General features: G+C 27.8%; 2 protein-coding genes across 2 annotated transcripts; one reads left to right on the top strand and one right to left on the bottom strand.

Annotated features, from left to right (window-relative positions):
- The first annotated feature begins 626 nt into the window (after positions 1-626).
- Positions 627-4,481, top strand: LOC8281291 (lysosomal Pro-X carboxypeptidase-like). The gene is made up of 9 exons (XM_048375359.1): positions 627-1,037; positions 1,137-1,323; positions 1,420-1,553; positions 1,954-2,066; positions 2,408-2,654; positions 2,962-3,114; positions 3,803-3,882; positions 4,020-4,069; positions 4,152-4,481. The coding sequence occupies exons 1-9, from the start codon at positions 627-629 to the stop codon at positions 4,286-4,288; spliced, it is 1,512 nt and encodes a 503-aa protein (XP_048231316.1). The 3' UTR covers positions 4,289-4,481.
- Positions 4,482-6,883: 2,402 nt separating this feature from the next.
- On the bottom strand, positions 6,884-11,901 carry LOC8281292 (SEC12-like protein 1). The gene is made up of 10 exons (XM_048376014.1): positions 11,425-11,901; positions 11,205-11,305; positions 10,515-10,647; positions 10,304-10,395; positions 9,876-9,975; positions 9,716-9,788; positions 9,501-9,621; positions 8,427-8,546; positions 7,413-7,483; positions 6,884-7,333 (listed from the first exon to the last, which is right to left on the bottom strand). Exons 1-10 carry the CDS (start codon positions 11,590-11,592, stop codon positions 7,143-7,145), a joined length of 1,170 nt encoding a protein of 389 aa, XP_048231971.1. The 5' UTR covers positions 11,593-11,901; the 3' UTR covers positions 6,884-7,142.
- Between the last annotated feature and the right edge of the window lie 7,110 nt (positions 11,902-19,011).

The following is a 19,011-nucleotide window of genomic DNA, read 5'->3' as shown; positions in this document are numbered from 1 at the left end:
ATATATTATAAAACTTTTCCATATTAACCTACATTCAACTTCCCATTCACTCATAATTTATTTTGAGCGAACTCCGTTCTATACAAGTGGTCATAGGCCTCATAAATATGTCAAAATTTTCAACATAACTTCAATATAATTATAACAATTATGGATTGTATAAATAAATAAAATTTTGAATTTTTTCCCATATACAATTGCATTCTTCTACTTGTAGTTTTGGTTGACCGGAGGCTTAATTTAACGGGAGGCCTTTTGTTTTGAGGGCTCAACTTCAGAGTAATTTTATAAATTAGTTGCTAATGTTAATTACATGCCATGGATGAACTCGAGAGATCAAATTGTATAGTCTTGATTATAAATTAATCCCAATATTAAACAATAACTAAATAATGAAGAGAGTATAGACATTGGTCACGTAAAGATAAGAGTTACTAGTTTTCTTATATAGAAACTCTAGCCCTTGCAAGATTTCAGAATTTCAGATTATCAAGGAGTTTATAATTATTCATCCGGATCATATAGACGTGCATAGAGATAAGAGTTTGTAAAGCATTTGAGTATTAATCAAACTCAGAGTATAAATAATATAAGATTTTGACAAGCTCACCATGGAAAAAAGTATAATGGCTGTCAGAGCTTCTTCAACATTTTGCTGCCTTCAATGGCTTCTGCTAATTCTTCTTCTTTTGACACAATTTGTTTCCTCTTCGCCTATAGAAAGAATACCAAGACTCGGAGTTCTTAGTAGGATAGAAGACGCTGCTGCATCTTTACCAGATGACTATTTGGCATCACAGGAATTACAAACTTACTATTACAATCAAACGCTTGACCATTTCAATTTTCAGCCACAAAGTTATGCAACTTTTCAACAGAAATATGTTATTAGCTTCAAGCATTGGACAGGCGCCCAAGCTTCTGCCCCTATCTTTGCGTATTTGGGTGAAGAATCTCCGTTGAACGCCGACATTCATGGCATTGGTTTTCTTTTTGATAATGCTGCCAAATTTGGTGCTCTAACTGTGTTCATTGAGGTCTGTTTTCGACTGTTGATAATTGTTTTACTCACTTCAGGTCTAACGGTTTAACATTTTATGATTTTATGATAGAATTGTGATTGTTCACTTGTGTAGCATCGATTCTATGGAGACTCAATCCCATTTGTGTCAAGACAAGAAGCATTGGCAAATGCAACTCTCCGTGGTTACTTCAATTCTGCTCAAGCTTTAGCAGATTATGCAGAAATACTTCTGAACATCAAGCTGATATTATCAGCAGAAACTTCTCCAATTATTGTCATCGGAGGATCTTATGGCGGAAGTATGTAATTCCGATTCGAACCTAAAGAAATCATTAATTATAAATTTAATAAATCTGTTAAATATTTCTGATTTAATTTATTTGTTTTGTTTCCAGTGCTTGCTTCTTGGTTTAGGCTGAAATACCCTCACATCGCCTTGGGGGCACTAGCTTCTTCTGCCCCAATTCTTTATTTTGATAATATAACACCATCCGATGCATATTATTCTCTTGTCACAAAGGACTACAGGGTAAGGATATATGGTGGATTGATTTTATGTATTTAATTTCTCTTTTATTTAATTTTTTTGTATAATTTTTTTTATATACCCATATATTTGAAATTAATAATTAAATTAAAATTAGATTGAGATATTAAAATATTATACTCAAAAGAGATTTTAGTTAAGCTAAACAAAAAACTTGCATCCATTCAAAAATTTCGAATTAGAGATTTTAGTTAAGTTAAAAGAAACCCTCGTCCACTCAAAAGTTTCGAACTAGATATTTTATTTAAACCAAAAGAAACTCTCGTTCACACTCTCTTACATATATATATATATATATATATATATATATATATATATATATATATGTATATGCATGCATGTATGTAAAGGTTTTATGTTTTTGGCATTTTCTTTGATGCAGGACGCAAGCGAGAGTTGCTCAAATACCATAAAGGAGTCATGGCTTGAACTTGCTAGAGTTGCTTCCCAAGAAAATGGTCTTTCCATTCTTTCAGAGAAATTCCATACTTGCATGTAATTAATCAGAAACTAAAACCTTTCATTTTCTTACCTAATATTTTTCTATTTTCTAATGGTTAGAATTTTCATTAGGACTAAATTTTGGTGTCATGGTGAGTGTGGCCAGTGTTGAATCTTCTTGAATCCTACAATAGGCATTGTCATATATGATTCTTATATTATTTATTCTTTTATTGGACCGTGATCAGTGAGGCTCAAAAATAATTTCAAAAAAGTCCTGTTGTATTATATCAAGTGATCATCACTGAGAAACTGCAAATCCTTACAAGGGCTGAGCCAAACCATCACATTCAGATTATAACCTCACTAATTTTGTTACTGTTAATGGTGAACAGACCATTGCAGAGAGCTGGGGACTTGGAAAGCTATTTAATGCAGATATTCTCAGTAGCAGCTCAATATGATAGACCTCCAAGAAATCCACTGTATCAAATTTGCAAAGGAATCGACAATGCTCCTGAAGGATCTGATATACTCGACAGGATATTTTCAGGACTTGCTTCTTTCTATCCAGCACAACGACCTTGCTATAATGTCTCTGAATTCTTTGCACCAGAAACTATGGAAGGCTGGAGTTGGCAGGTTTTCAGTCTCATCTATGTGTACAGAATAAATGACCTTTACAATTTCCTATATTAATATTTCCATTGAGGCGATACCTGTCACAGCCGCTGCTTGAAAAGTAATATAGAATGCTAATAAATAAAAAAACTCAAAGAGAACCGTATTTATTCTGATAATATACTTCATATATATGTTCCGGGAACCCTGACATCAAACATTACCATATTTCTATATTGTTTTGTTATTTAACATTGTTTGCATGCTTTCATGTGATTAATTATCATAAATTTATAATTCTTTTTCTTTTTTTTTTGGTGGTTTTCAGGTGTGTAGTGAACTTGTGGTGCCAATGGGAGGTGGCAATGATACAATAATTCCAGAGGCCCCATTTGACTTGAAGAAAATGAGTGACTTTTGCTTGAGTAATTATGGAGTTCTTCCCAGACCTCATTGGGTTACAACTTATTACGGTGGTCATGTACGTTATTTAATTCACTTCACTCTCTCTATTTAATTTAGGTGCCAGAAATTCTTTTAACTAAATTAAGGAAATTTATTTAGAAACTTAGTAGAGTACATAACATGCTTAACGTATATAATTTCACTCCTAAACTTCATCAGTTTAACCTCTGACATCCCTTCACTATTTTTTAGCCTATTTATTTTTAATATTCTTATTCTTTGAATATATATTTTTATATTTTTATTTATTTTGATATAGTTTCTTACAATATAAGTGAATAAAAATATAAAATACATGCACATAGGTGATAGAGGAGGCGATAGATGTTAGAAATAAAAATTGAGATGTTAAAATGGTAAAAAATTAAAATTTCAAAAGTTAAATTAGTATAATAATTCATAAAAAATCATAATAAAATGAGATTATTTTAAGTTCAGGAGCTCAAACCTCACTAATTCTAAAAGGAAAAAAAAAAAGTCAAAATCTACACAAAATAAACTCATGATACTATTGATTTGATGTCTCTATATCTCATTATGGATGTCTATGCATGTAGCTGAGTTATGGCATGCATGGCTATCTTATTGCTGTGGCACATGACTTGCCACCAAATTACATTGATAGGGGAACTCTGAGGAAGATAAAAGAAACACCAGTCTCAGGCTTTTATCTCAGACATTTTGTTTTGAATGTGAAATTGCAGCATACACATGAGGTGCTCAAGAAATTTGGTAGTAACATCATCTTCTCCAATGGCCTCAGGGATCCTTATAGCAGCGGAGGGTAATTATTATTAATACATGTTTTAATGCAATTACTTTGGGATACTTTTAAGCCTTAATTATTAATTAGTAAGGCATATTTGAATTATATGTGGATAATGATTATTACCCATATACATGTGAATTTTCTATTATTAGGGTGTTGCAAGACATATCAGACAGCATTGTGGCTTTGAACACAGTTCAAGGTAATTCAGTTTCCTCCTTCTATCACACACCAAGTAATTTATCCTAATTATTTTATGATAACAAGTGATGTTTGTCGGGCAGGGACACATTGCATGGACATATTGCCGGCAAGAGAAGATGATCCAGAGTGGCTGGTGATGCAGAGGGAAAGAGAAATTGAGATTATCAGCGGCTGGATCCTCAAATACTATCAAGATCTGCTTCAAAGTCATTATTAATTACTACTTATTCTTTTCTACTGTTTTTCTTTCTTTCTTTCTTTCTCCATAAACCCTAGTCTTTCTTTTTCTTTCATTTGGTATAAGATTAGATAGCAATTGATACATTTAGCCTAGTCTTTGGGATTTCTATAATTTCCTAATGTTTGAAGATTACATTTGCATTAACAATATTAAACTACCCACCAAGGAGTTGTTTATTTGAACAACAAATTTCAGGTTTTCCTAATGCTTCATAAGCAAGAAAGTTAATAGGAGGATATACTATAAATTTCTTCACTGATTTATTATAACATCATAACATATATATAAAAAAAAAAACGTTATGATATATAAAAATATGAAAAGAGAGAGGACAAATAAATTTACTGAAAAGACCCTTATAATTAATTATAGATAAAAAAATAAGATATAAATTAATAATAATATAGTGGAGTATTAATTCCATTAATATTTTATATTAATTTCTTTTATCTTAATGCTTTTGAAGTAGCCAAAACATTATAGTTGAGTATAAAATAAATGAAGCAAAAATACTATAGTGCTACTTCATTTTCATAATAATAATAATTATTATTATTATTAAATGCAATTTTAGACAAATAGTGCATTAAATTCTTTTAATATATTAAATAATTATTTATATTAAGGAATAAAATGTACCATTTAAATCAATGAGAAGTAATATTTAACTTCAATTTTATGATTGTAGAAAAAGATTAAAAATTTCAGATAAAAGTGTGAATTATTTACTAATTAAATCTTTGGCTAAAGTAAAATATGACTTTTAATTTTATTCTCTTATTGTTTTTAAAATAAAAAGATTTTCTTATAAATTTTTTTTTTCCTTTTCATATACACATAACCAAAAGCGTGTAGATGAGATAATGTTATATAAGTTCTAAAAGTCTGGTTCTATTAGAATTTTCAATACTGATTATAAAATAGAACTTTTATTAAATAAAAGAATTATATTTTATACATAATAGACCATTAAATTTGATAAAAGAAAACGTAACTAAAAATGATAATTATGTTGTTGACTTTTTGGTAGAATATAATTTTGAATAAAAATAGAGAAATCTACAAAAAGATTATTAGTAAATAATATTAGAATACAAATCTAAATTTGTACATAATAAATTCTTAAAGTCGATAAAAAAAATGTGAAGTATAGTAATTAAAGGTGGCATTCTTGTGGACTTTTCTCTAGTAAAATAGGATTTTTAATGGAAAATCAAAATAAAGAAAAACAATAGAAAAATCTATATAGAAAATAATCCTTAAAACTTTTATATGAAAATTCTGTATAAAATATATAATTCTATGTAGAAAATACTATACTATAAGTATGGTATTTTTTATATATAAAAGATTATGGTATTAAATTATGAATGTACAATAATTCCCACTCTTAGAAAAAAAAAGGATTTACGTTGAATGAGTCATATTTGTTTGACAAATATGACATGCTTAAAGAAATAAAAAATTTGTATAAAATATATAATTCTACGTAGAAAACTTTTAATAAAATTCTAACTTTATTAAGACTTTACTAAATTAACTAATAAAATTATCAAACAAAAAATATATTACATTCCTAGAGATTTTTTTAATATTTGACGATATTTGCATCATAATTTTATCATGTATTTAAACAATTAAATATCAACTTGATTTATAGGCAATTTGATATAACTTTGGAACGTAGAATGTGATTAATCAAGAAACTACAGATAAATACTTGAAATATAAATTTTTAATTGAATATATGTCTTTTTTTAATTAATTGTTTAAAATTTAATACTAAATAAAAAGAGACGATTAAAATAATAAATCAACTACTAAAAATAACTTGAGGTAATTTAAAAATAGATAGTATTATTTATAGTTAAAAATAATATATTGTGTAAAAATATTTCTTTTTTGTATTATTATTATTATTATTTTTTTATTTTTAAAAATATTAACCTGATTGATAAAGATATCAACTAAAATAATATTTCAAGTAAATGCACTTTCTTTATTAATTATTTTATCTTTTCATTTAATATTTGTTATTAATTAAAATTATTCTAAAATATTTTACAATAATGAGTTTAAATAGAATTTTCTTTGATTTTTAAATTAATATATACAAAAATTATATAAATAAATATATATAATAATTTAAGTAATTTATAATAACGAGTCCAACTATAAACGGTAATATCCCTATATTCTTATTGTTATGTTTTGGTTACATCCTGATGGCTTCTGGGTAGCATATGCAAATACTAAAAGATAGACATAGTTTGGTGATTGCTATAAATTTCCATGTTGATGCATTGATAGTAAGCATGAAGAGGAGAGAAGAGAAGAGGAAAATGCAAATTTTGTGACAGAAAAGCTGGAACCATAAAAAGAAAGTAAAAAAGGAAAAGAAAAAAGCAAACAAACATTGGTTTCTAGCTGGAGAGTGAAGATAAAATTATCATCAAAATAACAATTACAGTCAGAGAGGTTAAAACAAGATTTTACATGTTAGGAAAGAAGTGTTAAGTGAAGTGTATAGTTGGACCAAAAGCAATAGCAAGGGACAGAAGGCACAGTGCAGAAGAAAATGTCGTAAGAAGGTTCATTCTTCTTTCTCTGTAAAGCGTGTATAAATAATTTATTCGCAAAAAGTAATACTGGAAAAAGAAAACAGAACCATCCTATGCTACACTTCATGTTTTCTGCTAAAATATAGTTTAAGTTTCATGTTGCAGTGAATAGAATGACAAATCTGTAAAATCCAGAAAGACTGATGATGCCAATAGTACCCTGCTCTTTTCAAGACTTGTGGTGAGTGGTGAGTTCATCTAACAAATGCTCACATATCTAAAGGCCCAAATACATCATCGGAGGACTGTGGGTCTTGCAAAACTGAACCGAACTTCGGTCTTGCAGGTTGATTTCTCCCCAAAGGGAAGTTCCAAAATGAATCAGAATTCTCAAAGAAAATGTAAAATGCAACAGCAGATGCCAAAAATAGCCCTACAAGCAGCAAATAAATCTGCCATTCTGCACATGTGAAGGAAAAAACGTCAGCCTGCTATGCATGAGAGGCAAGAAAGAGAGAGAGGGGAGAGAAGAAAGAGACCTTTCCAATCTGCAGGAACATTTAGCTTACTGACTACTGCCCCCCATTCATCAGATGTAGTGAGTACAACCCTGCACAAGACACCGCAAAGGGAATAAATGGAACCATAGAAACTGAAATTGGTTGCAAAAGCTTATAAAAACCTCTGAATAAAGAGTGTGCACGAAACTTGGCAAATTGCCTCATATGGCAAAGAAATTGTATGGAACTTGTTACGCTTCTATTTGTGTCAAGGGTCAGTAATTATATTTGGATGATAGAAAGATGGAGGGTACCTCAGAAACATATAACTGAAAGGTACTAAGGAATAAACAAAAAATGCATTTGCAGGACTAAGAGCTCATGAAAAAGTAAGCTTAGACGTTTTCAGCCAGAAGAGGCTCTTCTTAACCCTACTAACACATCAGCAAAGAGAGGTAATAATAGAGTAGCCAATGAATATTATATCCACAAATCTAATGTTCGTCTTGTGGATCTATAAATCATATAAAAAAAAAATCAGCTTCTGAAATTGATGTATTTTCAAATAGCTAGCATCTGTACCAGATACTAGCATAATGGAGTACAAGTGTAGAATCGGTGTTGGATGAAGAAGATAGATACAGATATAATTATTACTCATTACTAGCTGAAAGAAAAATATACAGACCATGCACATATATATTGTTTTTGTAAAAGCTATCAATCTGGTGGAAACAGGAGCATTTACTAGACTAGAGGCTGCAGGAAAAATGCTACTATATTGAAACAGAAATCTTCACATTCCAAGCACTAATCAGAGACGTGGAACCTATCCACGACAATCCAATAGCGCCCCACGAGAATATCTTTTCTTTTATAAACAGTGCCTTCATAAATGGTATTTCATTATGTTCTTTCTGATAAAGATCCAGGAAACTGCATCTTCCAGAATTCATTGCAACAACCATGGTAGTTTAGCATAGCAGCAAATTCATTCAACACAAATATGCATTTATCTTTGCTTAAGCAGTGTAATTAGATAATGAGCCTTACCTCTGACTGGGACAGAATTCTAAAGATGTAATGCATGTACCAAGGTGCAGCCTCCTGCTCCAATGGCTAACTTCCATTTTCTTTACTTCAGCTACACAGATGTCACCATCCTTGCTTCCTCTAGATTAACAAAATTGGCATGTCAGTATATTCAATTAGTGCAATATCACGATCACATGTTTTGTAGCTGGCTGGCTGCAAAATTAGTGACAACATTTCTCAAAGTCAAGACACCACATTTGCTCAGCACTTATTGGCATTTCAGCATATTGAAATTGAATGTTCTATTCACAAATACATATGTAAAGACACATAATCTTTTGCACTGCTGCTGACAATATTTACAGTTGAAATCTCATTCCAGATTTTGCAATGTATAACAAAACCAATTCCTGGTGAATTAGAAAGCTACGAATTCACCAGGGTTGCGATGTATGTGGATTGCTTCGGTACACAGAATGAGAACAGAAATATAAAATGTTACTTACCTCGTATGGGGTACAATAGGGATACACTTTCTTGGATCACTTAGTTGCAAAGAAACATGTTTATCCAGAATGGGAAAGACTTTTAGGATTATATATCTAAGAGTATGATTACAAGTATACTGACACATAGGCAAATTAATTTTTACTTTCCTAGTTAAAAAATTCTAATCATATGATTACCTAGCGTAAAAAAAAATGCTAACACTAATTCTAAGACTTTCTCCATTCTTCCCTAATTAAATATAAATAGGCTAGGAAGTAATTTTGTCAATAATTCTAATTTAAGGATAGCTCATAAAAACTATTTGGACGTTATATTTAAGGTTTCAGCGACAAGACAAAGGTTGATTGCCCAGCCAATGATTCTTATTTTGCCAATAAAAAATTTTATACATTTCAACATCTCAATATCAAAGTTAAGAAACAAGTTTCATATATTAAAATTAATACAGAGGACATCCAACTCTAAGTTTCAAACAACTACAGCAGAACAAAGAAGCTTACATGAGCACATTATAACAGAAACCGATAAAATAAAATGAAATAATAAAAGATCAAATGTCCAATCACCAAGCTAAGTGCTTACAGAGCAAGATATTTCCCATCCAGGCTGACAGACATTATACAAGCAGGTTTCTTAAGCAGCCTCTTATACCCAATTTTCTTCCACGTACTTATGTCATAAACAGCAGTGGTAGCTTTATCACCTGATCCATTGGTAATAGTATAGTTGAGAAAATTTTATATTTTGCAATGATAAAGAGAGAACATTATATAACTCTAATGAGCAAATTAAAGTACCTCTCTGAACAGCACAAAACAAAAATGGTTTAGTTCCATCTTTAGAGAATCGACATAATTCAATCTTTTCATCCTGAGAGGAAACTTAGACAATATAAACCCCAAATAGGAGGAAAATCCATAGTAAACCAAAAGAATTGGTAGATAAAATAATGCATACCGAGTTGCGCGTCACAGTAGTCAAAGGCGCACCATCTTCTACATTCCATATTCTTGCAGAACCATCCGTAGATGTCGAAGCTAAAAATGCTGAATCTAGACTAGAGCATGACAGAAAGTGAAAGTCAAATAGTTCAGGCCAACGGGTGGAGAAAAAAAATCAATCCTGTTAGGTGGTTACATATTTTCAGTTCAACCTAACGAAGAAAACTAATGGAAACTAACAATTACAAAAATAGATCACAACATTCTTTCCAGCAAAGTAATCACTGGAAGCTACCACATTCTTAAAGATATTCAGAGACCCAAGTCCAGTATTGCAGATTTGCATTGCAAACTATTGCCTACATACTTGAGCATTTATACATCTGCATTCTTTTACTATTCATGCACAGATTTTCAATAATAAGCAAATGACAAGAAACCTACCTAATATCCATATCCCGGAAGGACTTGTGTGCTCTTCTTTCATCTGCAATTATGCGTTGGCTTGGCCACTCCAAAATTCTGAGATGTCCGTCCTATAGTTGATTATTGAACAACATCATTACATTCTAAATTCACATACAAACATTTCAAACACAATGCAAGTAATATAAAGCCATTGATAGGAAAGTTTGAACAGCAGGTTGCTCCTCACCACTCCTCCAGAGGCAAATCTAGATCCATCAACACTAAAGACTAGGCATTTCTGCGTACCAACATCTTGTAAAGGAGGTAATTCTTTAGCCAACAACTTTAAGTTTGTTTCTTGGCCATGCAACTCAAATAATCTGCATGTTGCAACAAAATCAAACCTCTTTTCAAAGATGTTCCTCAACAATATAAGAGGAGAAAAAGAAGTTATCGTAATTACCAAATTTTTATCATTTAAGTTCCTAAAGAAACATAACTATGACACCTAATTCCACTTGAAACCTGATATTGTTGGCAAGTAGTTACTCAAGGGTAACTTCATCAAGTGTTATGCTTCATTCTCTCACGTTCATGTACTACTATTACTACTACTAGCCTATGTCACTCATTTGAGTTTGCAGTAGTATTGACATAAATGAGCTGCCAGTGAAGTTTTTCATCTAGAAGTTAGTTCTCTAAACTCCTATTGAAAGACTGTGCTCAAGGGAAGGATTTTTCAAGAGAATAATGATACCACATTATTCTCTAATTCTAATCATAATAACTAGTGTCTTCAAAGAACATAAAGTCACAATCTTTTGAACTTTAATTGATTTCTTTAACATGGGAGTAAATTGTTTGATAAAAAATACATGGGTAATTGTTGAAATCCAATAAATTTGGAAAATTGAGGCTTTAAATTGAAGATACTCACTTGCAACCACCTTTAGTTGTGGAACATATAAAATCATCTCCACTTGGATGCACTGCAATTGCTACTACATCACCTTCAGTTTCTTCTAGTACATAACTTGCCTACAGCAAAACCAACAGTTCAACATTTAAGGGGAAAAAAGAAAAAACAAAGAAAAGAAAGTCAACAAACAGGAATAAAACAACACCGTTTGTTTCAAAACAAAAGGAGAAAGAGATACCAAAGGAGAGGGAGCGAGAGACGTAGTAATTGGATCAAACGAGAAGATGTCAAGCACAGAAGAAGATGAATTGGAGGTCCTCGACTTGCCCAACACAACCAAATTAACGTTGTCGGATCTCCGGATCCATGACCCACATGTAACTATTCCACGCCCACGCTGCTCCATCAAACACAAAATTCTTATTTCCTTATTTCAGTTGTCTGTTAAATGGAAGTTGATAAAAGAATATGATTGATTAATGATAATAACAGAGGACCCAAGAAACAAAGGATTGTTCTTTGCGAATTTAAAACTGGAAAAATCTGAACAGAATAGTATTTATCTTCTTTCTTTTGGAGAAAAAAATATGAAAATAAAAATGAAAAAGAGGTGGGTCAAGTCCAGGTGGCAAATAAGGAGTATGATGTTTGACTGTTGAGTTGTGAGAAAAACAATGTCAACTCTCAAACTCTCCAGTTATTGTTTGCTGTCTTTATGGATATTCCTTCCGAATTCCGATTTCGATATTCAATAGAATTTGAAACGCGCTATTTTGGGTCACCTTTTTTTCTTTTTCTTTTTTTAATTATTATTCTGGAATGGATTCGAGTTGGTGCTGTATCCATTAAAATGAAATTTAATATTGCAGGACTCTGTAATTATAATTATTGAAATAAATAAAATATATTTTAAATTTTTATATATACATATATAATTACCAACATTATTTTAATTTTATATTTAACTAGTATTATTCGTTGTGCAAATAAATTATATTATAAAAATTATAATATAAAATATTTAATAAATTAGTATATATTATAATATTTATTAAAAATATTTAATTATTTTATGAGTATTTTCTTATCGTATGATAAGAGCTTATTATTATTATATATTTTATAAATTTAATAAATATAGACTTCAAATACACAAATAAAATATTATAATAACAATAAATATATAAATTATTATATTAATAAAATAAAATTAAAAATAATATATATTTTTTAATTTCTTATTCTCAATTTTTATAAAAAAATTATATTGAATTGTTCGAATTTTATCATATATATATATATATATATATATATATATAATGTGAGTTCAATTACTTACTATAATTACTAACCAATGCCTCTAATTCACATAAACCAATTGTTCAGCTTGTGCAATTTTGTACAGATGATAAGTTCTTATTATGTATATATATTTAGAATATTTTAGTGCTTAATTATATATTTTATATGCATAATATATAGAAACATGTGTTTATTATCTTAGCTTAGCTTTATTGTCATATTTTATGTATCATTAGTCAAAAAGGAAAAATATTAGCTAAAATAGTCACAAATGAATTTTAATAGAGTTATTGCTGCCAAAATCCAGAATTAAAGATGCGTGAACTACTAATTTAATAGGCCTAGCCAAATTATGCAAGGCCTAAAAAAAAATTAATTAAATCTTTATATAATTGTGAACGATTATTTGTTATTTACTTAAGTTAAGATAGTTAAGAGTTATAGTGAAAACTTTGTACTTAGAAAAGGACTCTGTAGAAGTATTGGAGATGATATACACAATAAAAATACACATACAGTCTACATTTGTCCATTATTTTGTACTCTGCAATTCTCTACAGTTCATCTTCCACAAACACTTTAGTTTAGTTTTTCATTGTCCTTTTAAGATCTAAGAAGTTTTTTAAGAAGTGGAAAATGATGACCAATCATCTTCCTATTTGAGGAATTTTTAATTTTAAGGGAGCTTTTATTTTCTATTTTGTTTTATGTCTTTCTATTTAATTACTGATGTATCTTTTTTAGTACTCGCAAGTGCACGAACCATTTCTATAGTAAGGGTAAGTTTACCGTGAGGTCAATCTCAAGGAACTATGAGGACACTTATCATAAAGACTAATTATCAATATAAAACAATAAAAGTAAATCTAAACACTCGAAATCAGTATTTTGAGAGGGTAATATTCATAAAGTAAAGTAACTAAACAATAAATAAATATGTAATGCAAATGTAAATGCTTATGATCTAAAACTATATGCTAAAAACAGTATTTAGTCTAGCCATTTATTTAGTAATCTTCTTGTTTTACTTTAAGCCTAGATTTAATGAATAAGATGGTGATGTACCTTTTTCCTTAAGTCACTCAAGCTAATGATGCAACCTAGATTTCTTATACCAACATAGATTAAAGTAAAAATGATGTTTTTAATACTTTTAAACCTAAAGATTTTCATAACAAATATTACTACTAAATTAATATGATGGTCAGTCAATAATAGTAAATGAAACTAATAAATATATGAAGGTAAAGAAATCTTTCATTAAATAAATAAATAACAAGGTTCATACAAAAATAAAAAGACTAAACTAAACACTTATGAAAACTAGCCTAACATATTTAACCCAATGATCATGGTATTACATAGAAAGACAAAAAATAATAAAGTAAAAACTCCCTCTAGATCCAGAATTTCTTCAAGTAGGAAGAAGATTGGTCTTCAGTCTCCACTTCTTAAAAAGCTCCTTAGATCCTAAAAGAACAATGAAAACTAAAACTAAATGTTTATGGAAAATTGTAGAGAATTATGGAGAAAATAATGGTGGCAAGTGTAGAGGACAGGCAGGAGAAAACTCCCCTCCTCTTTCCTTCTTTCTAAATTAGGTTTTTGTAGAGATATATATAAAGGAGAGTTCTCCTCTAAATAAATCTCTCTAGAGATAAGTATACTAATATCAGTCTATCTAATAGATAAAATTTAAAGTATCTTAATTTCCATCAAACACTATCCCATAAATAATTCTTAATATAAATCATAATAATTATACAATATGATTAAAATATTCATTGGGCCTTGTAATTAATAGTCCATGCGTCTTAATCTTGGGCCTTGACATGGACATGTCCCATTAAGCTTCTTTTAGCTCCATATTTTTTTCTTTTTGCTAATATTCCTGAAAATAGACAATTAAGCTTAAGTGAGGTAAAAACACATATTTTCACCATTTTATATATAAAAATATATCATTAAAGCTCTAAAATACCCTTAAATATCTATACATAATTTGAACCGATCAATTACAATGACCATTAGATTAAATATGTCAGGCTAGTTTCATAAGTGTTTAGTTTAAGCTTTTTACTTATGTATGAATCTTGTTATTTATTTATTTAATAAATGATTCTTTTTATCTTTATATTTTTATTAGTTTCAATTATTATTGTTGGATGACCATCATATCAATTTAATAGTAATACTTGTTATAAAAATCTTTAGGTTGAATGTATTAAAGATACTATCTTTATTTCAATCTATGTTGGTCGAAAAGACTTTAGCTGCATCATTAGTTTGAGTAATTAAAAGAAAATGCACATCATCATCTCATTTATTAGATCTAGGTTTAAAATTTAAAAAGAACACTAGATAAATGGTTAGGCTAAAAACTATTTTTATCGTATAATTTTCATACATCATAATCATTACATATTTACATTATAATTTATTATATTTATTTTATTAATATTATATATTTTTAAAATATTGACTTATAATGTTTAGATTCATTTTTAGTGTTTATGTGTGATAATTATTTTTTATAATAATCGCTCTGTAATTTCATGTAAGATCAACATTATGGTGAACTTACCTTTACTATAGAAACAGTTCATACATTTGAGAGTACATATTGATAGACATCAACGAACCAATTACTACACATTATAAAATATACCACAGGTCTTATTTTTAATAAGAAATCTATAATCCGACATGGTAATTATAATATATTTTATAATAATAAATACTTAAACTTCAAATAAACTAATAAAGTATTATAATAATAATGAACACATAAATTAATATATCAATAAAAAAATTAAAAATATCATGTCTTTTTTTACTTATTGTCTTCAATTTTTGTAAAAATTTATACTAAGTTATTTAGATTTCATCATAAGTATATATATATATAATATGAGTAATTCATTAATTTCTTGTAGGATTGGGATTAGGATTAAGAACGTATATAAAATTACGATTAGATTAGATTTGTCACTAATTAATTATTTTAGGATTAGAAAAAGATTAATCATTAATTACATGTAAAATTAGAATAAAATTAGTAAGAGTATTTTAGTCAATTCAAAAATTTCTCCCTCCTTTGTGCTTTTATATATACTATAATACTAGTATTACTCATCACGCGCATTACGCACGTAAATTATTATTATAAATAATTATAATATAATTATTTAATAAATTAGTATATAATATAATATTAAATAGTAAATAATCCTAATGATTAAGTATTATAATAATAAGAGCACATGAATTAATATGTGAATAAAATAAAATTAAAAGTATAATATCTTTTTTCTATGACTTGTTTTCAATATTTATATAAAATTGTATTTGAATTATTTGGACTCTGTCATAGATATATAGTATATATTTATCAATTTCTTATAGGATAATGAATATATAAATGAAATTATTATAATCACTAATTAATTCTATTAGGATTATAAAGTTAAATTAATTACATATAGAACTAGGATAGAATAGGATAGGATAATGTTAGTAATTACTAATTAATTATAAGAGTGTTTTAGTTAGTTCAAAAATTTCTCTTCTCCTTTCTATTCACTAATTAACCTATTAGGATTAGGAAATTAAATTAATTACAAATAGAATTAGAATATAATAGGATAAAATTAATAATTATTGATTAATTATAAAGCTATTTTAGTCAATTTAAAAATTCCTGATCCTCTTCGCGCTTTCATATATATATATATATATGAAAGCGCGATAGATTATAGATTAACTCAATTTCTTAATTTTAATATAATTAATTAGTAATTAATATAGTTCAATCCTAATCCAATAATAATTTCATATATATTTACGATTATACAAGAAATTGATGAAATAAGAGTATTTCCAGTAACTAGTTATAAAGAATTATATGATAAATATAAAGTAGTAAGTTGATACGACTCTCTATATATAAAAAGTCAAATTTCACTATTTACTTTATATTTAATAAATGTAATATAAGTTTTTATATATTTGCTTAATTGTTATTTGTAATTTTTATTTTATATTACTAAAGATTATAAAATAAAAGCTAAAAAAATAATATTTATAAAAATAAAAATAAAAATAAAATATAAAAAATACATTGATTTTAAATAAAATATTTTATTTTTATATTTTGTTATTATAAAATTTTTGTAAAGAGCATGTAGTGAAAATTTGAGTCGAATGTGGTTCTATAAATATAAGAAAAAGATGTTGGGAGCAAAGGACAAGGTGGTTGGCCGGATGCTTTTAACACATTGGTGCTTCTAATCTGTTTGGTTACAAATTGCGCTGACAGTCTTTTGAGATTGAGGAAAAATTGCATCGACAGTATTTGAGCTGCCTTCACCGCCAACAAGAAGGAAAACTGAGACCACCTTGTCATTTATATTTATTTATATTTAATAATTATTACTTAATAATTATTTATTAATTTTTATCATAAAATTTAAATATATCTCTTCCTATATTTTTTTCTTACTATTTTCTTTAAAAATAAAAACTATATTTTTATTTAATTAGAATAGTATTACTATAAAAATATCATATTATATAATTAAAATTTAAAAAATCTTAAAATTAAAATATTAGACTTTTTATTTTTTTCTTTATTAACATTGAAATTTTATTTTAATATTCTTTATTACATAATTATTATAATATTATTATAATTGAATTATTTTAAGAAAATAAAGAACAATTATTCAACTAAAATCATTTATTTTGATAAATAATAATTTTAATAGAAAATATAATTGAATAAAATATAAAGCTTAGTATTGATAATGAGTCATTAATTCAAAATAAAAAAAAAACTTATATATTTTATAATTTTATATGAATTTATTTAAAATTTGATCTATTAAATTTATAAAGTATATAACAATACAAGAATTTCTATTATACGGATAAAGAAAAATATTTATAAAATAATTAAATATGTTTAATTATATTATATAATATATTAATTTATTTTTATATTATGATTTTATAATAATAATTTACACGTACAATGCACATGACGATCAATATTAGCCTAACTATATTTTAAAGCTTTTTTGAAAATAAAAATTAATAAATAATATTCTATTTCAAAAAAATTAAAAAATCACCAAATAGCTTCAGATTATTTTTTGATATTAGATTATATAAAGGTAATTATGTAAAGTGTAATCTTTATTTTATTTTTTATTTTTATCTATGTAGCTTATTATGGTATCAGAGGGACTGTCAAAATCTATTTACCATGGAAAACTCTTCTTCAAAACCACACAGTATTGTGAACTTTTTCACTCTTTTATTTTGATACATGAAGCAAGATCATATCTATAAATCAGATTACTGGTATCACTGCGGCAACAATAAAAGTTTAGAATATGTAACAATTTTAATTAAAAATATACCTTATCTCGAATTCTTTACAGCGAAATTAATTTTTAATTTGTGAATTCATACTTAAGATTTCTATTATCTCTTTGTCTGACGGTAAAAATTCATCTCTTTAAAATTTTATATGAGAAAATGAGATTTTATTATTGTAATATTAATGAACATAGCCTTATGTCACCTTTATATAGAGGTTTTACGGGTTGTTCTATCAAACATCCGGTGGTCTCTATGACCAACACTAATAATCTCACATTCAACTAATAAATTAGAGCATTAAGTCCACTCAATTAGATTATTTATTTTAGATCAAATTTATATTTCTTAGACCAATATTTATCTCAGTTTGTTAATAAAAACAAAAAAAAAAAAAGAATTAATTTAGCCAATAACGTTAGAGAATTTCTAACAAATATAAGGAAAGAAAAATGGATTTCCAATTGATGATAATTATCTCTTAATTTTGACAAGAGTGGCTTTTATGTGAAGCATTGTCACACTCAGGCCCGTCTACGTTCGCCACAGTAGTCCAGATTCCCTCTATCTTTGTTTCAGTTTCGAGTGGTCCTTCTCTTTTTGTCCATCTACCGTAACTATTATTTTTTCAATTACCATGTCAGTACCTGCTAACAATATTATATAATTTGATTGGTATTTATTAACGGTCCTATTTATAATAGGATATCAAAATAATAAAACTAAATCCCAGGCCATAAAATAAAATTAAATTAAACCATAAAATAGTTTAATAAGTTTTTTATTTCTTTTAGTATTAAAAAAAAAAGGAAAATACACAGGCTTCCTTCCATGAAAAGTTGGAACAAGAGGTTCGCATGAAACAACAGCGAGGCTTTGTGAATGCTGCGTTCCCAAACTAATATGGTCTACGAGAAGCATCAAGGGCCTGGTTTCAATGATTGACTGATCAATTCCTTAAAGATCAAGAATTTGTTTGTAGGAAAGCTGGTTAATCAATGTTTTCTTTAGGGACATGGAAATAGGCATGGCGATTCTCTTTTTTTTTAATATCCATAATTCCGATGCCATCTTTTTTTTTTTTATATACATATATTTGAAATTAATCTATAACATACCGGATCATTGCATGCAGTAAAAC

Source organism: Ricinus communis, chromosome 6, assembly GCF_019578655.1.
Source record: "Ricinus communis isolate WT05 ecotype wild-type chromosome 6, ASM1957865v1, whole genome shotgun sequence".
Taxonomy (NCBI): Eukaryota; Viridiplantae; Streptophyta; class Magnoliopsida; order Malpighiales; family Euphorbiaceae; genus Ricinus; species Ricinus communis.
Note: the sequence above shows the minus strand (reverse complement) of the source record. Positions and strands in the feature narration are given on the sequence as shown.